General features: G+C 48.9%; 1 protein-coding gene across 6 annotated transcripts in view; it reads right to left on the bottom strand.

Annotated features, from left to right (window-relative positions):
* The window catches only part of PLXNA2 (plexin A2), a 328,426-nt gene that overhangs the window by 38,639 nt on the left and 267,210 nt on the right, over positions 1-22,577 (bottom strand). For 5 of the 6 annotated variants that reach the window (XR_006174188.2, XM_042848961.2, XM_008178226.4 and 2 more), the window contains 6 exons: positions 21,463-21,599; positions 16,836-17,003; positions 13,797-13,890; positions 6,107-6,346; positions 4,017-4,160; positions 1,620-1,854 (listed from right to left, as the gene is read on the bottom strand). Coding sequence is in view for 4 of the 6 variants with exons in the window: in XM_042848961.2 (XP_042704895.2) it covers positions 1,620-1,854; positions 4,017-4,160; positions 6,107-6,346; positions 13,797-13,890; positions 16,836-17,003; positions 21,463-21,599 (1,018 nt within the window). In the remaining 2 variants the exon portion in view is untranslated. The remainder of the gene's footprint in view (positions 1-1,619; positions 1,855-4,016; positions 4,161-6,106; positions 6,347-13,796; positions 13,891-16,835; positions 17,004-21,462; positions 21,600-22,577) is intronic. The other variant, XR_006174189.2, reaches the window with a different exon arrangement.

Genomic DNA, 22,577 nt, shown 5'->3' with positions numbered 1-22,577 from the left:
GGTAGAGAAATCTGCATATAACATGAACTCACCAAAGAATAGAGCTCACTTAAGGGCTGTAGAAAATTCAGAGCTACAGTGCCACGATATAGAAAGTGTCTGGTGTCTGTCTGTGTGTATGAGTGTGATTGCGTAGGTGTTCACGTGTCTGTGCAGGACTCTGCCTGTGTGTTTAACTATAGCCCTGTCTACACTAGGGGATTTGAGCAAAACATTCCCACTGGCGCTCCCACTGGTTCAACTGCCCTGAAGCTGGGGAGGCCCTAGTGGAGACAAGGCTCTGGGGACTTCTGCAGGTTTTACCACCGTGTCATTTAACTAGCTCAGAGCCAAAAATGCTCACAGTTTCATGGTTCTAGGGCTCCTTAACACTGATGCGGCTGATCTTGTGGGAATTTCCCACTGAAATCCGGTGGGGCAGACCAGGCCTGTGCGTGAATGCATGTCCAGGCATTTCGGTGAGTGAATGTGCCATTTTCAAATGTTCCTGCAATTTAGTTGAAATAGATAAAAGGAGGTGAAGTGGATTTAGCGCTTACCAGTGAGCGAAGAGGAGCAGTAGCAAAGCACACGTTCCTGACTGACACAAACAAGCCATGGACTGCAGTTGCATTTTTTTCCTGACATGACAGCACCTAGAATTCCTCAGAAGTCACCCTGTTCTAGTCATTTGTCAGTGCCATGACTGTCGGAAATCCCAAAGCGGGAGGCTCTGGTCTAGATTAGACCATTTTGCAATAAGATGAAGGGACACCCTTAACAGAGGCTTGTGTGAGGAATCCAGGCAGAACTTGGACACAAACCCAGGATTCCTTCAGGGGCTACTTTCCAGGAGGATGTTTCTCCTTCTCCTCCATGACCTTAGATGGTGAAATCCAGGCACCTGCCTGTGTGGGCAGATTGAGGGAATCATTAGAAATCCCAGCTTGATTTCTAAAGAAACCAACTGGGCCGACGTGGCAACACTTCCAGGAAGCCCTGCCTGAGTCTGCAACCAATACGTCCTATGAGGGAGAGAGACGCCAGATCCAGGCTAGCTGGATCTCATCTCACATCCCCCTCCGACTTTTGTTTTTCATTTTCATGCTAATTCTGTCCTGCTCGGATAGCCCTGCAGACCCCAGGACACTGACAGCTCTCCCATCGCTGCCTCAGCCCTACCCTGGGGTGAGAGGGGGGAAAAGGGGCTCCCATTTAAGTGGGGCGCTCTGCATCCACAGCTCCTCTGCAGATGCGATGGTGCCAATTGCAATGCGGACACTCTTCCAGTAGGAAAGGAACAGAGCAGTCAGCTCGGGAGTGAGTGAGAACCTCACCAGTTCAGACACTGGGGGGATTTTCAACTGGTACGTCACATTTACCCAGTAAGGAAGTGGAAACCATTTCTTGCCAGGTCTGTGAGATTTGGAGATGGCTCGGGACAGTTCAAATGCCTGGGTGACATGGGCAGGTTACACAGGGCTCTCAGAACTACCTGGCATTTGGAGTTGCACCTTTGGCCTCCCTGTAATTTCTGCTAATGTGCACTGCCCCACGTACGCTGGCTTCGAGGAATGCAGTCACGTCAAAGCCCATTCCCCTTTGCCCAGTCCTGAACACAACAACAATGGGGTACTGACCCTCCTTGCATTCCAGGGCCACCCGAGACTCCAGGTTGTCCATCTGCATCTGGAGCCTCTTGAGAGTGAGGTCGTTCTCCCGGGACTTGCGCTTGTAAGCGATGAGGACGATGATGACAATGATGAGAAGCAGGCTGCCTCCCGCCGCAATGCTGACGATGGCGGGCAAGGTCAGCAGGCTGTCCGAGATCACATTCACTGAGCCAGGGGAGAAGACGATGCCGCCCACGTGCACCTAGCCAAGCAAAACACAGGGGGGCTCAGCCAGCCGGCTCTGCCTGCTGTGACCAGATGAGGGGAGGTGGGGGGGTACAGTTACACCTGCTGGGGCTGGTATTTGGGTGAAGAACTGATCAGCCTTGAGAGTATCGCCACCCCTTTCAGGCAAAGCCAGTGTGCTTCCCACGTATTTGATACTCTACATTAACTATAAGCTCTTCCGAGAACCACTGGGTCCCCCGTCCTAAATTCCTTTGTCGCTTAGTCTGGCTTCCCAGAGACATTGGGCTCTCCCCATCTATTCTAGCATGTGCTCTCTCTATAGGTCCCTTCACCACAGTGTGAAGGCACCCAGTTTCTTCCTGCTGCCCCAGGATCTGTCTTGTTTGGTCAGTTTCAGCTGCTGCATGACAAGACATACAAGTGCTGCGAATGCAGCCTGGTGCTTTCTCCAACATCTCACTCTGTCCCTGGGTTACGCTGTTCTGTACTGATATCTGATGGAAAATCTCTGGTCCTCGCTTACAAGCTGAAGAAATCTCTTCTCATTTACTCCCTAATATTTTGGACGCTGGAGCAGAAAACGTCTCTCCATTTCAATCTCTCCTCCGTCATGCTGGAGGCTATGCTGTTCCTCTCTTGTTCCTTGGCCTGTACTTTCTCTCTCCCATTTCCCATGTCTAGCTTACGGTCACTCATCGTGCACTTGGGAAGACGTTGTCTTTGTTCACCACCTTTCACTGTGGAGAGGTTTCTGCCACTACAATAGCTTTGACCTCATCATGAAGGACACTGGATTTACCCCCAGAGCTACCACTGCTCACTCCTGACACAGTCCCAGCAGTGCTGCTGACCACACTGTTCTGCTCACTCACCCCTGCTGGGGAAACTGATTTCTGCCCTAGTGGTTATCTCAGCAGGAGAGAAGAACCAGGGACAAGAAACAGAGGCCTCTGAATAACTGGTGCTCACTCCTCCTGCTCAGATGCCTGATAGATTTTCTCTGCTCCCAAAGCCCCTTTCTTTATTGATTAGGGAGATCATTCCCCAGTCTGCAAAGATGCCGTCAGAGGACATGGTAAACAGTCTGTCTCAGTCACAACTAAGACCATATGAACACTGGCTGCCTTCAAAAAAAAGGGCACAGCCTATTTGAAACACACAGACAGCTTCAGTTCATGATAAATACGTCAGCCTTTCACTATCTCAGGCTTTGTTCTTATTATCTGATGGCTCCATTTGACTTTCATTTCACAGGCTTTCAACTCCCTTTTGTAAACTGCGGACATTAGAGACAGAGTGACAATTCCACTGGCAAAGGAGTTCAAGGAAAACCAAGTAAGCGGGCTGGGTGAGAAGAGAAAAGAGAAGAGGCTATATATGAAAGCTGTGGTATAAACAGACTGGGGGTTAAAATGGGTTAGGGTTTTCTTGAATGTGCCAAGGCCTCAGATATAAGCAACTGTCAGCAGGGAAGCTCTAGTGTGAATTATACTGTGATATTTCAAATATGTTTTGGTTGCTGAACTTAAAGAAAAATAAATCACAATTAAAGCCTCATTTGAGCTCTACCCAGACACTTCAGCAGCTGCCCACTTGGTCTCTAACGGCATCAGAGAGGAGTAACACTGCAGTAAATGAAAACACAGGAGCTGCCATGCCGGATCAGATGCCAGCCCATCAAATTCAGTACTCAGCAGTGGCCAATCTCTGATGCTTCAGGAAAAGGCAAAAATCCCCCTAATACACCTGGCCAATTGTACCATGCTGTCCACAGAAGCAAAATTCCTTCCTGACCCCTGCAGATGTTACAGGAAATTCAGTTCATGCCTTATAGAATGAACAACAAATAAAGAACGGTGAAAGAATATAAGAAGAATATGATACCTGGTACTGATGTCCTGCTGACACAAATACTTGAGTTTCCTGGAATCTCTAGCAAGCCCGGATAGTAGGAGGGCATCTCCAATGAGAGGATAGAGATTTCCTCCTTTCTAATCCACAGCAATGCTTAACTTCCTATTAAACAGCCATAAAGGGAGGTAAATCCTATCCGATTCCTGACAACTCTAGGAGAAATGGCACTCAGCTGCCTCAGTGAGCCATGGAAGGAAGGAAGGCAAGCAAGATTAGATACATAGGTATATAAGATAGCTAGATGGTGTGTTTTGACCTCACCATAACTTTGTGCTGCCCGGTGAGGTTGGGGGGCTCACACAGCAGTTGGGTCTCAGACACAGTGACAGCACAGGGGGTATCTCCAATCAGGACAGTGTAGTTTAGCTTTGCTCCTCCGGAAGCTGGTGGGCACAGATTTTTGCCCTATTGACAAAGGTAGAAAAGACTGTATAAAGATTCAGCATGTTCCTTGGCCATTACTCATCTGCCCTTTATCCTCAGTCATAGCTTGCATGTGCTTTGAAAGGAAAGCCTGGGTGTCATCCCTTTCCAATTTCCACTGGCTTCTCTCTCCAGTTGGCAGAACATTTCTATATCATTTACACCCTAGGTCCCAATAATGGAGGGTGGAGAAGACAGGCTTAAAGGGGTATTACTGTGTCTAAGGGTATGTCTACACTAGAACCTTCCCCGCAGCAGCGCTTTGAAGTGCGAGTGTGGTCGTGCACAAGTACTGGGAGAGCGCTCTTCCAGCACTCCTGGTAATCCACCTCCACAAGGGGATTAGCTCCCAGCGCTCAGAGCCTGCCTACACTAGTGCTTTAAAGCACTCACACTTGCTGCGCTCAGGGGGGTGATTTTTCACACCCTTGAGCCAGCAAGTTAGAGCGCTATAAAATGTAAGTGTAGACAAGCCCCAAGGCTATGTCTACACTGCACAACTTACAAGGGTGCGGCTGTGCTGCTGCAGCTGCGCCGTTGTAAGGTGTGCTGTGTGGCTGCTCTTTATCGCTGGGTGAGAGCTCTCCTGACAACAAAATTAAAACCACCTCCAACGAGGGGCGGTAGCTTCATCGCCGGGAGCGTGGCTCCTGCTAACACCGGCGCTTTTCGTCGCTAACATGTTTGTCCTTCAGGGGGGTGTTTTTTCACATCCCTGCGCAACAAAAGTTTTAGTGATGAAAGTGCCAGTGTAGACATAGCCTAAGCTTGTTGTACTGAGGTGTCTCAGGCCCAGTGTGTACCTTCAATTGACACAATTATGTCAGATAGAGATGTGGCTATAATGTAGACACCGTTATACCTGTGTAAGATGGTACGGCTAATTTTCTTTGCTAAACCAGAATAAGCTATACAGATATAACCACTTATATACTGGTATAATGGTGTCCACACTTTTGGGGAGGGTTTTTGTGCGTCACTTTAACTATGCTGGCACAGTTAAAGCAACAAAACTTTTAAATGTAGACAAGACCTCAGATTTGTGAGAGCCTCAAGCTAATAAAACTTTACTTGGTACAGTAGAGGCATGATTTTTTACAACACTACTATTCTGGAAAAAGCCCCAGTGAAAACACAGTCATACCAGCAAAAAAGTACTTTTGCCCATATAGCTTATTTCATAAGCTTATTTCATAAGCTATACCTGCAAAAGCACTCCTGCGTCTACATTAGGAGGGTGTGCCAATACTGCTATACCACAAACCTTTTTCTAGTGTAGACAAGGCCTAAGAATGTGGGCAACTGAATTACCCAGAGAAAGTTCCCCGGGCTCGGGGATTTTCCCCACACTGTATAAGGTAAGGAGTTTTTACCTCCTCTTCCTTCTTCACTTAGAAGGTCATAAACTAATGGCACCAAACTCAATCAAGAAATACTTGATGTTGCTACAATATCTTTCAAACCAAGGTGCTTATGCAGCACCATATAAATAGTGCCACATCTGGAGCGTGCTGCACAACAGGGAAAAGGAGGGAAAGTTTGCTCTACAACACTAGAGCAAACCCCTGCTCACACAAAAAGCCCTGCATGGGTCTTTAAAATTCATGCAGAGCTGGCAGTTTTTAAGGTGTCATCTGAAAGACCCTCAGAGTAAAGTGCATTTACCTACTTGGGAAGGGTGAAGGGCTGAGTCAACCTGTGACATCAGGGATCCTGTGTATTTCAAACCTTCCCCTCTCCTCAAGGAGTTTGCCAGCTGACCAGCAACTCTGTAATAAGGTCTTGATCCACAGCCCTGCTCCTGGGGCTTAGACTTCACTCTTTCCCATGCCATTCGTTTCCCATTCCAGCGTATGCAGCTTTCTGAACTAAAGAGAGAGCAACTGGACTGTGCAAACTACTGGAACTAACATTTCCGGCATTCATACCTTGAGGATGATGGGCGATCCCGGCTTCTGATCCAAAACCCCAGTAGGGCTCAGAAGCTCAAATGTTGGGTTTGGGTAGTAAATAAACTTAGTGTCATTATAGATCAGCAGGGATTGCACGTTGTTAAAGACAAAGCCAAATTCGTCCGGTCGCTCGACAGCATCCAAGCCAGGTCGGTACTCAGGAGTGAGGGGTGGAGCTAAGCAAGTCAGGGTAGTTGTGTTCACAATCTTACAGACCTGGACAGGAAAGGGAAACAAGAGAGGAAGATTAACACTTTGAATGAGAAATCTCTTTTACTGTCTGATCTTTGCCCAGACATAACACCCAGTGGCAAATTAACTGACTTCTATGCAGTTACACTCATTTAGGCTTAGTCTACTGTATGGTTGCTAATTGTCTTTTAAAACCCTTACACTAGAGCTGAATTTGGCCCTTTCAGACTGGAAGATACCTAAGACTCCAAATCTATCCCAGATGAAACAGGCCATTGTCATCAGACTTGTTTACTGGCCTCTATCTGAAATAGCTGCAGTCCTATTGCTAGTGGGACAGGTGCCCACAGCATAAAAGCTACCATTACAGTTGCTGGCCTCAGCACAGGGTATGGGAGGTGAATTTTCTTCTTAGTTTAGAGCTGGTCTTTCCAGGGCAGGTCAGAGACATGGGGTTAGAGGGACAGCATATGGGAAACTGAGAAGGGTCCAGAGGGGTATTACACAGGAAGGACCATAGTTCTACTAACCCACTGGCAATAATGTGAAAGTGTTACCAAAGCTAATCAGTGCAACTCACACACATACACACACACAGAGTTGCAAGATGTTAATAAAACCTCTTGCAGGCACTCTCTTTTGTGCTGATCTGAACCTGGCTGCAGTCATTGCTTTTAAAAGCATGGCACTCAGTAACTGTGAAAGGGGTTTCAGCTGCATTTGTTTATCTTATATGTCTCCCTCTGCAACTTGGCAAGTAGGAAAGAGGAGAGCAGAATAGAATTTGCCTTTATGCTGAGCCTGTGAACAGCAGGTATCTTTTTAAACTTTACAATGCAATGAGTTAGGGACTGAGGACCAAATTCAGAGGAGCCTACACTAGTATGAGTGAATGTGAGTGGGTGTTACTGACATGTCGTGGGTGGGTGAAAGTGAAGGGCTGTAGCAGGAAAAACAGACAATAAGAGGCAAAAGTGGTGCTTATGGAAGTCAAATCATGTCTCTCTCTCTCTCTCCCTCACACACACAGGTTGACATAATACAGTCAAGGGGATGTCAGCATTTTCTGAAGGAAACCTTATTTGAAATATTTGCCTATAAAAGTTACCCTTAATGGCTGAAAGCCGGCCAGGAGATTTTGGGAGGAGCAAGTTGAGGGATAGTCTGCATCCCTAGCACCTAAGGCTGTCATGTTATTTGTCCTCACATTCTATTGAGCCTGGCCAGTACTTGAAGAGGACAGGAATGCCCAAAGGCTGTAACCAGTTATGTGGGTTCTACAGAGTTTTGCAGTCTTCCTTCCAAATCAGTACTGAATTACCAGCACAGCACTAGGGAGGGTTACAGGAGTAATACAAAAAACAGAGTTCTAATCTCTCCTGGTTTCTAATGGCACTAAGTTACAGGGACCCTTGTATGCTAGCTAAATTCTGACTTGGCTAATTGCATTCTGCCTCTCTAAATTCCCTCTGCAGATTCTGATGGATTGGTATTTAGCCAGAATCATTTGCTTAAGCTTGAATCATTAAAGTCTCGTTTTTGGGAGAGTTTGTGTGTCCTCTAAACCAGCACAAGGACACAAGAGTGGAGCTGGAGATAGAGCTTCAAACTGAAAATGGCTTAAGCAACTAAAGAATCACAAACCAGATTGCTAAGTACTTTTTTCTCTTCTGCTGCTCTGTATTTGCCCAACACGCCTTTGAACTGGACCCATAATTAATGTCTGGTCTTGGCTACACATTTGTGATCAGAGACAATCTTTTAATACCAAAGGGACAGAAGAATAATCAACTGATACTGAAGGATTCTAGGTAAAATGAAGGTCAACTCCTGCTGGGCTGAGGATACCCATTGCTCCCCCTTTCCGTATGGGGAAGAGTTTGTTTGGAGGCAGAGCATAGCTTTCTTTGCTAATTTATTTAGAAACCAGGCCCTAAAAAGCTTCAGGGGATGTTTAATTTGGCCTCCCTCCACAAACAGAAGATTTAATTCCACTCAGATTTGTGTATTTAGAATTATCTTTGTAATAATAATAATAATAAAAAGCAGAGCTCAGACCTGAGCACGGGGGAAAGGGAAAAGGCATGACTGCTAAGTAAATAACCCTTCCCAGGATAGCACTCAACAAGTTCAGTCTTTTTGCAACACGGAAAGAGTATTCTCAGGTTCAATTGGTGATGAATGTTAAAGTGAGCATACATCCCATTACAGCGTGCATGGCAGGGCTGGCTCCAGCATTTCTGCCGCCCCAAGCTAAAAAAAAAAAAAAAAAAAAAAAAAAAAAAAAAAGCCGCGATCGGCGATGGCACTTCAGCGGCAGGTCCTTCGCTCCTAGAGGGAGTGAGGGACCTGCTGCCCCCGAATTGCCGCAGGTGCCGCCCCTCTCCCTTGGCCGCCCCAAGCACCTGCTTGTTAAGCTGGTGCCTGGAGCCGGCCCTGGTGCATGGACACTACTTAGACACCGGCAAACCGAGGTTTGCTTCAGCTCAGCTTCCTTGAGTGGAAAGAGCTAAATTAATATTAAGTGTTATTTCTGCAGCATCAGGAAGGACAGAGCACTGGACTGTCTTAAGAGATCTAGATTCAGTCCCCAGCTCTGCCGCAGACCCCCTGTGTGTCCTTGAGAGATTCACCTCATGTACGCTATGCCTCGGCTCTCCATCTGTAAAATGGGGAGGATACTTCCTCACCTCACAGGGATCTTGAGATTTAGGTGCAAGTTTGGGGACGTACAGTTTCTTTTAATGGTTCTCGCGGATTGAGAGCCACTGCTCTACTGCTTAGTCTTGTACCAATTCCACTAACCCCACTTCTATCCTTTGAGCAGAGAGCCATTTCCTCCCCAACATGGTGGAATTCAAAAGACTCCTGAACCATTCACAGAACACCTCAGCAAGCTGGGCCTGTTCTCTTCCCTACATTCGATATTCCTTCCACTCTCCCCACAAAATCTGAAACACCTCCCTTCTTAAAATCAGTCGGGTACGTCTATACTTACCTTCGGGTCCGGCGGTAAGCAATCGATCTTCTGGGATCGATTTATCGTGTCTTGTCTAGACGCGATAAATCGATCCTGGAAGTGCTCGCCGTCAACGCCGGTACTCCTGCTCCGCGAGAGGAGTACGCGGAGTCGACGGGGGAGCCTGCCTGCCGCATCTGGACCGGCGGTAAGTTCGAACTAAGGTACTTCGACTTCAGCTACGTTATTAACGTAGCTGAAGTTGTGTATCTTAGTTCGAAGTGGGGGGGTTAGTGTGGACCAGGCTGACCCGGGAGCGTCTCTGTGCTGAGCAGATCTAAAAAGTCATTTTGCTTCAGAGTGAAAGCAAAACTGTTCCCATGCAGAATGGCCCTTGAAAGTCACTAAATAAGAATAATAAACTGGATTTTTACAGCATTCTGGGCGCCTCATTCAAGCTCATAAAACATCCAAATGCACAACAGCTCAAGCAGATAGAACAGGACAAGATGAATGATAACCGTCATTAGATAACGTCCAGTCGCTGTGTTTGGCGTCATGGCAGCACAAAGGCTGTTACCAGACATTATTTGGTGACATTTCTAGCTGCCAAAAAATGCAGAAATGTTTTGTTCAACCTGAAACAAAATATTTTCAACTTTTTCAGTTCAGCCAGAGAAGTAGAAAAACAGGTATTTGCAAGTGTGACAGCCTGGGACTACTCCTTTGCCGAAGCAAGGTAAGGGTTCAATCTGTGCTTCCCCTTGCCAGTTCTTAGGGATGAAAGCTCCGCTCAATTTGCTCTCAGGGAGGTCAAGAGAGGATAAAGGACATCAGCAGCTCAGCCAGATACCAACCTGCATCCGTATGCAGTAGGCTGAAGGGTGGAGGTTTTACCGGTTTTTAAGGCAAAAGAAGGGCATGAAAGGGTCTAGCTAAAGAGCAGCACTGCGCACTTGGCACCCGTGCAGTGGCCTGGGTATGCTGCCAGCCGTTCTGCTGAGTGCGCCTGGGGAGAATGCAATTTACACAGTCTGGGCCCAAAGAAAAAAAAAGATTACAGTTCTATTTGTTCACTTTTTAAACTTTCCATGGTGGTTTATGACGTGTGGGACAAATGGTTTACATAAGGGGCTCAGTTAGAGCTAACTAGGAGAGAGGCATCAAAATAAGGCTGAGGAAACACACACAGCCCCATGCACACAAGTCCCCTAAGATAGGGTTACCATACGTCCGGATTTCCCCGGACATGTCCTCCTTTTGTGTGCTAAAAATAGCGTCCGGGGGGAATTTGTAAAGCACTCACAATGTCCGGGATTAGCAGAGCGAGTGGCTTGGAGGGCTGCAGGGAAGTCCCGGGCTGGACTCAGGAGCAGCTGTAGAGGAGCCGGATCCGCCCTGCATTCTGAGCCAGCAGCTCCCTTGCAGCCCAGTCCACCAGCACTGTGCAGGGCCAGACCGGGTTTTGTTGTGCAGGGCCAGACCGGGTTTTGTTGTGCAGGGGAGCTCAGCCACGTGTCCGGCTCGGCTGCACAGAGCCCAACACTCTGTTCTGAGCAGCAGGGTAAGGAGGTCAGGGGGCAGGAAGGTTCTGGAGGTGGAGGTCAAGAAACGGGGGGGGGCTTTTTGGGGGGAGTGGAGAAAGTTTTGGGCAGTCAGGGTACAGGTAGGGGGTAGGGTCCTGGGGGGCAGTTGGGGGGGGTCTTAGGAGGGGGCAGTTAGGGGACAAGGAGCGGGGGGGGGTAGGGGGCTGGGAGTTCTGGGGGGGAGCTGTCAGGGGGCAGGAGTGGGGAGAGGGATCGGAGCAGTCAGGGGACAGGGAGCAGAGGGGTTTAGATGGGTTGGGAGTTCTGGGGGGGGCTGTCAGGGGGCAGGAGTGCGGAGAGGGATCGGAGCAGTCAGGGGACAGGGAGCAGAGGGGTTTAGATGGGTTGGGAGTTCTGGGGGGGGGCTGTCAGTGGGTGGGGAGTGGTTGGATGGGGCGTGGGAGTCCCAGGGGTCTGTCTGGGGGTGGGGGTGTGGATAAAGGTTGGGGCAGTCAGGGGACAAGAGGCAGGGAGGCTTAGATAGTCCTGGGGGGCAGTTAGGGTAAGGGGTCCCAGGAGGGGGTAGTCAGGGGACAAGGAACGGGGGGAGGGTTGGGAGGTCAGGGGGGGCGGGAAGTGGGAGGGGCAGGGGCGGGGCTACGGCGGGGCTCCTCCCGTCCTCTTTTTTGCTCGCTGAAATATGGTAACCCTACCTAAGAGCCACAGTCCAGCTCACGCAAGGGGTACCTTACTTTCTGCACACCAGCTCCCTTCCGCATGTGAGCATCTGGGGCTTTGCAGGCACAGGGGCCACATGTGCATTTCTGTGTCATGCTGCAAAACTGGGATCAATGTAGCCACTAAAAGCAAGTGCTGTTAGAGACACCTACTGCAGTGGTATGAACACCCCATTACCAGCAAGCCTGGCTGTTCTTGAACAATTGGTTGGTGTGACCTGCATGGTGCAGCTCCCTGCCTTCCTTTGTCCCCAGCAGTCTTTTCCCCTTGAACCATCCCATGTGACTGGAATGCAAATCTTTCATTTCATACGGTGGAAGGCATCTTAGCAGGGAAGCAGCCTCTCAACTTATCTCGTGACTTGATCATTGCAGCAAAAGGGAAAAAGCAGCTTGAAACCTTTTTGTTCAGTGGCGGATTCCCTCCTTCCCCCCCCGGCTCCCTTGTGTGCTTGCTGGGCCCAGAGCTGCTATGATAGGAGCTGTATTTATGGCGCGACCGATACAGAGGGACTACTAAAAAAAAAAAAAACCAACAACAAACCCCAAGCTGGCAATTTCTCATTGCAAACCTAGCTGTGGGCCTGCACAAAAGGAGCAAGGCAAACTGAGCCTCTGCAGAGCAGCTGGGAATTAATATCTGTTCTGTCTCCCCCCTGAAACATGCCTGCAGAGATGAGTCCTGATGAGCCCCCATGGCTGCTGCCTGCTGGGAGGAAGAAGGGCTCTCAGGCTGGTGTACAGGGCTCCTGAGAGCATGGAAAAACCGAGGGCGATTTCCAAAAGAAAATGAATTTGCAAGGCCCAGGGGAGGAATTAGACATTGATCTTGAGGAGATGGACCAGATGACCTAATAGGGCTCTTCCATGTCTAGCTTCTGAGACTTCCTGGCAGTTCTGTGCTGGCCCAGGGCAGCCCCTGTACCGTACAGCCACCCCTGGGTCACTGCAGAAGTCATTGCCCATTGTCTGTGTGTCAAACTCACTCTGTATACTCAGCGCCCTCCCCTGCTGTTGGTTTTTGTGCCTCTCGGATGATATATAGCTGGGCCTCACAATGACACAAGCGCCATGTGTCTCAACGATCCCTGACTCCCTGCTGCTTCCCGTCACTATGGGCCTCCACGGCTTGAAATACTAACTCTTCCTCAGCAATCTCACCAACAATGCCCATTTGGAGCCGGTCCACCTTGCTCCTCATAGGGCCACTCAGTAGCACGGGGCTGAAGGCACCAACTGCAGAACTCCCAGGCCCATTGCTGACCTAGGGAGTAAACAGTCTGGTGCAAAAAAATCCAAGCCAGGCCATGAAAGACAGCTTCCTCTCTTCAGGAGCTGCTGCCTAGGGGCCATGAGGGTCTACGCTGGGGGTGTGGCTGTGGCAGCAAGCCAGATTTGCATGCATTCAGCCAGCCTGCTTGCCAGATGGGGAACTCCACTAAAGGGTTAAGTCAGTGCTAGCACCTGGGGTCCCCAGCTGGTAAACACAACAAACACTAGAGGGTAAAGTTGACCTGAACACAGGCGCCCTCCCCTAATGACAAACGAAAAGCTATATCAATTAATAACCTGTCCTGACCACTCTCTTTATTATAGCGGCACTGGGACAAAGCCTCCATCAGCATTACGCTTTACAATTCACTATCTCAGGCATTTCTACCTTCCCTGTGCAAATGAGTTCATCGCTCAGATGCCCCAGTACACAGTATCTCAATCTCCGATCACAGCTCCTTTTAGAAATCCAGTTAAACAAAACAAGCAAACAATTCAGCTGGGACAGTTATAAATGGCAGATGCTTGAAAACACCTAAGAGGCCTTTCTGAGTTTGAGGTGCTTATATTTAATTAGAAAATTAGATCTGACGAGCATTAACCAATACGATTCTTCCTGCTACCCAGCATTTATATAGTGCTGCCAACGTACATGGTGTTTCTCAAAAATGGAGGATGGATTGGATTGACTGTGGGTGGTTCTGAAAAGAATTCATAAAAAGCTATATAAAAATGTAAGATGCACATACGTTCCAGGTGCTTCCCAATGGGATGCAACAGCTGTGCCACTGAATGTATCAGAACAGAAAACACATGGACGGCTGAGCAGGCTGGACTGGTCGAGGCAGAATGCACCTGCGCTGTTGCCCAAGCTACTAACATCACATTGGTTTCAACAGTTACTAAGAGGTAAAGGTGGGACTACTTATCTCAAGAGGGCTAAAGGGGAAGCCAACTGCACTTTGATGACATCTACTTACATTGACAGACTCCTTGCCATTGTACTTCACACGGATCCTTGGCTCCTGAATCACATCCAGGTTGGAACCCGTGACTGTCAGAGGCGTGTGTCCGCTATAGAGAAGCATGAACACCAGATTAATGAGGTTTGGCGGGGAGAGCGGCAGCAGCGTATAGTGACTGTGCTCCAACAACACAGAGGCTTGTTGATCTCAGAAAGGTGTTTTCTGTGGACTCTACAGGAACTAGGTGACACAGGGGATTAATACACTATCGCTCTGTCTCTGGGGAGGGATGTCTCAAGTTAATTGGATTTTCTGGTCTTGACTGTCCCCCAGTGGAGAGTCACCTCCTACATAACACTTCAAGGCTCGGCACAAACAAAAGCAGCAGGATGAAAAAATAAACAATCGGGACCAAATAAAGAAAGACGGTAGATTAGTCACAGTGTTTAACGATTTATACAGTGAGCCTTCTAAGTAACAGGGTGCTGCACGATGAATGGCATGGGCTATGAAGGGATTGTTATTTCTCCCACTTCCAGATCGCAGCCACCTCTGGGGTTGGGCACAGCACAGACAACACACACCACATGTAGCAGAGGCTTGGCAGGACAGGGATGACAAATAACCTGTCTGGTTAGCCACATGGGAATGTAGGGAAGCAGAATGTCATGAGCCAGGTTAGAATATGGCCATGATTCTGGTGGTAATACCTCCAAACTTTTGCAAAAAGCACCATGGGATCTTTTACTCTTTGGTTTTCCTTCTGCTTTATTTGCTGGAGAGCACCTCCAGTAGCCCAGCACCCCCACCTTTCTAAAGGAAATACCAGCTATGTCTCTTTTAGCATCTCTACCAGTGATTCAAATGAGCCTACAAAACCCCTCTCACGCAAGACACCAACTCACCCTTGATTTTAGGCTGCAGGGAGGACATCACTTTTAACCCGCCTTGGTCTTTTTCCACAGGAGACACTTATTTCTCCCACTGGCCATTTTTTTTTTAAATAACTGAATGTGAAATTAATGGCCCTGTTTCATCCCTTGTGCAGATTCATGGCGTTACACCGGGGATGAATTTGGCCTAGCTTTTTAACACTCCACACGTCAGAGTGACGCTGCAGCACCTGCCATCCTGTCCCTAGCAGTGAATCTTGGATAAAACAGAGCATTTTGATTAGCATCAGCTTTTTTTTTTGTTTGGTTGCTGCTGTTTTTTGTTTCATTCCAGACTCTCCAGAGCTACAAGACGGAGACTTTAATGAGCAATTGTGCACTTTGTCAGCAGATGGGAGTGATCTTGGGGCTTTATTTGCTCTCCCAGAATCTCTGCACAGATTGAGACTGTTGTGATTGCCTTGGTAATTACAATTGGTTTAATAACTCTGGACCTGATTTTCCATCTCAGGAAATGTGGATGCTGTAGATGTTTGGCAAGGACTGATTCAGGACCCTGCGTGGGAGACATGGTATTCCAAATAGGCTCTCTTTTGTCCTTACCTGGTATATCCTGAGAGAGGAGACTGAAGGCATGTCTACACTGCAATGTAAGCCCACGGTTCAAACTCAGGCTCATGCCTAATCCCCCTTCCATTTATACACACATCGCGCTAACCCAGGGATCGGACCCTGGGTCCCAAGGGGATGGAGGGTCTGAGCCTGAGTCAAGCTGGGACCCAGGGTTCAAGCCTGTTGCTTTGCAGTGTACATGCAGTCCCACTTGACTCATGCTGGGGGAGTCCACCAAAAATAACTCTCAGTCCCATGGGCTGACTTTCTTTGTCCTCTAGACAGTCAAGTTTGGAGGACAGTCAAGTTTTCCTGCACTGAGCCACAAACAAAGGGCTAGAGCATCCACATTCTGGGAGGGCGCGAGGAAGTCTGGATATGGGTGGTTGGACTCAGGCCTGCATAATGCAGTTGTAGATGTTGGTGCCCCAGGTTTGGACCCAGGGTTCAACAATTCCTAACCTGGGGTTACAAATGAGTGTAGACGCTCAAGCCCTAGGTTAATTTGAGTACTACTAACACTGGACTTACAATGAAGTGTAGACATACCCGAGGTGTTTTTAAAAGGGTTTTCTGAGCCTCTGCAGCCACCGTACAAGGATGCAGCTTCTAGCCCTCACCCTGAAGCTGAGCATCTCTAACACCCAGTGACTTTCAAGAGAGGGGAGGGTGCTCAGCTCCTTGCAGGATCAAGCCTGAAATAGCAATGTCTTCAATACTGACACAGGTGAAATAAGCCCTGGGTCACCTGACTCCAGCTGGCTGTTGACAAAGGCAGCCAAACAAGCGAAGAGAATTCAAAAAGTATTCTCCCCAAGGGGGTACGTTCTAGGACTCTGAGCCCTGAACCATGTTTTCTAGTAGGTGAGGGACCAGGAAGGAGCATAATAATTTTTCAAGTTAGTGTGGATCCCATGGCATGAGAGTTTCCAGTATGATTCCTAACAGGGATGGAGGGCAAAGCAGGTCACATAAAGGATAAAACAATGCTGCTGCCTAAAAGGCAATCAGAGCGGGTTTGCAAAAGATAAGGTTCCTCCCCTTTATATGTTATTTTTTTTTGCTGTACATGAGCACATCTGAATTCAGGTAAGCACTAGAGATGGATCCCAACCAGAACACTGGATTGCAGCTTGCGCAGAGCATGGGGTAAATTTGGCTTGGGGATCATCTCCATGTTTGCAAACTTATCCAAACAGCCGGTGTCTGCAGGAATAAGCTGGCAGCTGCATGGGGAGGGGGGCGGGGTAGTCCTTCTCTACACTTCCTGCTTCCAGGTGAACCAGGACCCTGGTAGGAAAGGCCTCCTGCATGGTATTTCAACATTGCCTGCCTCTGGGTGGAATATGGGGAAGAGGGAATGAAAAATAATGGAATACCTTAAAAAACACTCCCCTTTGAGTCCAGGGTGAAGGCCTAGACCAGTTCCCGTAGAATCCAACCAGCTTGCACATCTCTAGTTCTATTATATCTGGTGAGTTAGCTTCTGTGCCATGCACTCGCTCCCACTGGGGAAGGAGATGTGAAGAAGCTGTGAGACTCTTGTTACCTGGCTATGCTCCACTCAGGTTCGATGCGCTGCACTCTGGGGTCATCAATGTATTCAAATTCCAGAGTGCTCTCTAACTGCGCCCGGTCCACACTGACAGAGACATGGATGGGGCCCAAGCCATGTGCTGACGGAGCAGAGACACACACAATCTCATTCATGGACCTCCTGTGAAAAAGAAACCAGAGAGCCGTTAGCCAGAGAGTATCTGTGCTACAGGAATGGGAACCCTCTTACGTTTCCATAGTGCCGCTCCTCCAAGGGAAGGCTCTACATCCACTGCAATCACGACTCCTACCACAAATGCAGCCGTTTCTGGGGTGGGATGTGGCAGCTGTTAATAGCCCAATAGCAATGCTGCCCACCAGTTTAGGACAGGAAGTGAATAATGTGCTTTCCAAGTGGGGAGGCAGGTGCTCCGGACACTGAGAATTCATTATCACCACAAAGGAGCAATGAAGGCTCCATGCAAGTGGAGACCCCTCCTGCCTATCCAAAGAGAAAGTCAGACTCCCTGAAATTACTCTTTGTGCCAAGTGGCAGCCTCCCACATCCCTCTGTGAACCTGCTGCCTTCTGCTGGGCATGTGAAAGCAGATGGCTGTTTTCCAAGTGAGATTTGTATGCTTATTCAAAAGCCAAATCCTTCCCCCCTGCCCCATGGCACACATGGACCTTGAAAAGCAGCCAGTCTCAACCTGAGAAGGGCCGGGCAGAACTAGAACAATATCATTACTTTCTTTGCAGCTTTGTTTTCCTATCTCCCATGTGGAACTGGGAATGAACCTCAGGACTTGATGCCTGGTGGTTGGACAGACCAGACCATCTGCTTCTATAAGAGACCCAAAGAACTGCTACGTGGGCTGCTTAGCAACATGCTTAAACAACAGAAAGGGATCAGTTCGTGGTGAGAGTAGGGGAATGAGAGTCAGGACACCTTGAGTTCGTCTCTCAACTCTGCTACTGATTCACTCTGTGACTTTGGGCAAGTCACTTACCATCTCTGTGTCTCAATTCGTTCATTTCTGAGACAGGTCTAATAACACTTGTGTAGTTTAAGAGGCTAGGTCTACACTAAGGGAGGGGGTCGATTTAAGATATACAAATTGAGCTACGCGAATAGCGTAGCTGAATTCGGCGTATCCTATTCGACTTACCCCGCTGTGAGGACGGCGGCAAATCGACCGCTGCGGTTTCCCCGTCGACGACGCTTACTCCTTCTGAAGAGGTGGGAGTACGCGGATCGATTTATCCGTCTAGATGAGACGCGATAAAATCGATTTCTGAGAGATCGATTTCTACCCGCTGATCTGGGCGGGTAGTGTAGACTAGCCCTAAGTGTATAGTGAAGTTAGTGTTGGCATGAAAGATGCCAGACTGACAGCCCTGGAGATCGAATCCTATATTTATCCACAGATGGCATTGGTAGTGGTAGGACAAATTTGTGTCTCAACTCTGACCTGGAGAGAGGAGAGGACAAGGCAGGCTCTATGGCCCATTTAGTCCTGGGCCTGACTGCTGGGAATGGCAACAAGGGGAAGGAGACACTTAGTGCCAATCACAACAGAGCTACTTGAAAAAAAGACTTTAAATCATTTGGATTAAATTTGGTTTGGAACCTTGTCTCCCACTGTCTCTTCCATCTTCCTTTTAACCCTTTCCTCTCATCTCCTCACTCTTCCAACTTGATCTATTTTAACAGAGAATACATTCTTCACTGTGTGTGTGTGTGTGTGGGGGGGGAATGACTTGCAGGGCCTGTGTGGGGAGTGGTGGGCAAGAGCAATAATTCTTTGCCAACCGTCGTTGCGACAACTTGATTCCGTGAAAAGGAGCCCTCTTTTCATTCCTTTCCTCCACTCATCTCACACATTCTGGGAATGGCACCCCAGATAGTCACACAGCCAGCATTGTTCAGAAAGCGCTCACTGCTCTTTCAGCTGCCTTTTATCTCCCACATCCCCTCATCCCAGTGGCCTTGCATTGGTGCAGACGCTCTAGTGTGCCGGAGATCAGAATTCACAGAGCCCTGCTTAGTCCTTCCATGAGATTCAAAGTGACGCATCACTGCTGGCAGAGTCACTCTGAGCTCCCTGTGATCCGTTAATTAGCTTTCTGTGCTATTATTATGTCGTCATGGTGAATCTACCCACTCTTCCCAGAGACGGGAGAATGGCGGAAGCTGTAATTAGAGGGAATCTCATTAGAAACTGCTTCATCTAATCAGGCTCTCCGTCACCTCTACAACAATTCGAGTTCATTGCCACAAAGCAGGCCAAGGACAATACGGACCACAGTGTGCCACTGCATGGCAAGATGGTGTAATTTATATACTGCTGTTTGCTGTGTTTAAGTTGCTGCTTGTCTGATGTAATTAGAACATGCAGATAATTTAAAGCGTGGCAGGATTTTGCAGGTCAGTATCTGCAGGTGGCCTGAAAATAATCATATAGTTAAGGGATTAGAGTATGAGGCTAATTCTGCCCTTGAATGCACACATGCCAGTTCCTCTGATTTCAAATGCAGCGTGTGCATCTGAGGATGCAATCCGGCCCTATGTTTGGGTAGAAGAGGAACTGATGATAAATAAATGATCATGTTTGACCCTTAGGGAGGAGCTCACTTACACAGGATGATCTCAAAGTGTTTTATACCCCATGCAGGGCCAGCTCCAGGCACCAGCAAACCAAGCGGGTGCTTGGGGCGGCACATTTTCAGGGGCGGCATTCCTGCCAGCCTTTTTTTTTTTTTTTTTTTTTGCGCTTGGGCGGCAAAAGCCTAGAGCCAGCCCTGGCAGCAGCAGCGCGTCCTGCACTGGGGGCGCCCTGGGGCCGCTGCGGTTCGTGTCAGGGAGCAGCGCCTGCACCTTATGGCCGGGCGGGCTCCGAGTGCGGGACACTCGGGCTGGGGGCTGCCCCTCGGGGCACATGGAACCGCCTGCAGGAGCCGCAGGGCGGCCGCCCCCCCAGCGCTGCAGCCGGGGCTGGGCGAAGCGGCCAGAGCCACCCAGGGACTGTGGCAGAGAGGCCAGGAGCAGCAGTGGGGCTATAGAAGGCAGGGTGCTGCCGTGCGGGGCCCACGTCCCGCTCTCCGGGGCTCCGCTCCCTCGGGGCTTCCCTGTCCTGGCTCCTCAACCCCTGCTGGGACGGTCCCCTGGCTCGATCCTCCCTGGTCCCGGCCGATCCTGGAGGTGGGAGCCCTGGCTGGAGGGACCCTGGGCTGAAGCGCGGCCCGGGAGCCCCACTGCTTACCCCAACCCTGCCAGTGCTGGACCGGCTGGAGGCGAGGGGGGAGCGGGCGGAGTCAGCGCTGGTGGGGGGAAGCCCAGCACTGGAGCGGCAGGGGGTGCAGGTGGGTGGGGGGGGGGAGAGCCCAGAGTTGGGGTGGCAGGGGGTACGGGTGGGGGGAAGAGCCCAGGGCTGGGGTGGTGGGCAGCCAAAATTTTTTTTTTTTGCTTGGGGCGGCAAAAAACCTAGAGCCGGCCCTGACCCCATGAAGTGTGGTACTCTAGTTAAGCAATAGTGTTATCCGTTAGAGAGATGGGGAAACCGAGGCACAGAGAAGGTGACTCTCCCAAGGTCAGGATGAATCAGCAGAACTGGGAACAGATGTCAACAGTCCTGATAAAAAGCACCATTCTAAACACTCAGCCACAATCTCTCTGAGATGTGCTGTCCAATATGGAAAGAGTTGGATTATTGGACTTGTTCTAATCTGGCCTGGCAGGAAGTAGGATATTGGATTAGAGTTTATATCGAAGATCTATGGGGCAGGGACTGTTCCTTCCTACGTGTGATTGCACAATGGGGCCCTGACCCTGACCAGGGCCTTTGGGTGAACAATACGAATAATAATAATAATAGACAGACGCTTGCTTTCTGCTGGTACAGCCGGCGGTGGAGCACTGCCCTAGATGGACCCTTGTGCTCCCTCAGTGGGCGCAGAAGGGACACATCCCCACTGCCCTGGAGGAGCCTCTAAGCGGATGAGCTCCTTCATCAGGTGGCATTTGTGGGCAGTTGGCCTGATTTCATGACCCCAAACAGAACATTTTCCTGAAAGAGCAGATTCTTCCTCCATTCCCCCCTCTCTCACCCTATAATCTTATACACCCTGGGTGGAATATTCAAAAGCACTCAGCGTTGGACTGACTCCTCTCCCAGTGGGGTTAGTCAGGTTAATGCTGAGCACTTCTGAAAATCCTACCTGTGCTGTACAAGAGATATGAAGAGCATGCCCCGTTCCAGTGCATATATATTCCATGTACACTATGCAGTCATGTATGCAGAGTCTGCTGTTGTCGTATGGAATGGATAGTATGTTTGGGCGGGATTACAGCTGCTCAGGACGGGCTGGCTTGAGGACTATTAAAAGGGATTCTACAATTGCTGTGATGTTTGTTTGGGATTTTTGGAGGGGACATCATTTTAATATGCAAATGACGTAAGGGGATAAAATTAATATACATCGAATCAACTCATTGCAATGGCAGAGTCAGCCGCTCTCACGGACAAGATGACATCATGGGATTAATGAGAGGACGGGAGTTTGCAGCTTGGAATAGTTTAGAAGCTGCACTAGGGTGGGGTGAAGGGATCACAACACAGACACGCTCTGCCCCTTCTTACCCATAGAATTCGCAGGTCTGGTTTCCCAGGAACACAGACACGCTGCTGCCGGCTCCCAGGTAGTGGCCACTGATGGTCATCATGGTCCCTCCAGACTCTGGGCCGCGGCTAGGGCTCAGGGAGCTCACCGCTGGATTCTTGAGAAGGAAAGGAAAGAAGAAGGTCACTGCTTTTGTCTGCTGGGATCAAGCCAGGATCAGATCATGCCTGAGGGAATATTGAGGCACATCAGAGAGAGTCTCCTTATTCTCAGTTCATAGGCCTGGTGCCACAGCCGCCCTGAGTAGCTGGGAATAGCATATGCAGGGAAACTCACCTCAGCCTTCACAACCCAATTCAGCCGCCAAATTCTAACAAGTCTCAACTGAGCATGTCCAAACTAGGATTTTTTTTCCAAAGGTTTATAACTCAGCTAAATATGGGTGTTTTTCCCCCACAGAGAAAGAGCAAAAGGCCAACTCCTAACAGGGCAACCTTCCTGCCAAATGTCAAGTCTTTACTCCAGATGGTTAGGATTTGGCAACGTTATAATCAACAGAAAACCGAGTCTTATAATGGGAAGTGTTGGGCAACCTTAACTATATGCAGCACTATCAGCTCTGTCCATAATACACACAAACCAATAACGAGAATATTGTGGTTGGAGGGTCTATCTCCCATCAGTGACAGAAAAAGTTATCTGGGCATCCCGGGGAGTTTACAGTCCTATATCCTCTTTGACATCCCTGTTTCTATTGGAACAATGCCAGTTTTTATACTGCTTGCATCAGTGAAGGCTACTTATTCCTTTTAAGAGAATCTGCAGAAAGCAGGTACTTTTTTGTTTTCAATCAATGGATATAACCACATTTTTTCACTAATGCTTCCACATTACCATTTTAGGACTCATCTGCAAACTGGCAGCATCCCATCTCCAGTCCCTGGGTACTACCTGCTTCATAGTAGAGAGTCAGCACATTGAGTTGGTGCTGTTTTCTCCATTGCTTTCAAACCTCAGCATATGCTTACAGGTATCAAAGGAATTGACAGACTGGATTAGACCAGCAATCCATCTAGGGCAGTAAACTGGCTCTGAAAATGGTTGGTAGTGGATGGTCCATTGGGAAGCACAAGGA

This window comes from Chrysemys picta, chromosome 4, assembly GCF_011386835.1.
Source record: "Chrysemys picta bellii isolate R12L10 chromosome 4, ASM1138683v2, whole genome shotgun sequence".
Classification (NCBI taxonomy): Eukaryota; Metazoa; Chordata; order Testudines; family Emydidae; genus Chrysemys; species Chrysemys picta.
The sequence above is the reverse complement of the archived record's forward strand: the minus strand, read 5'-3'. Positions and strand labels throughout refer to the sequence as shown.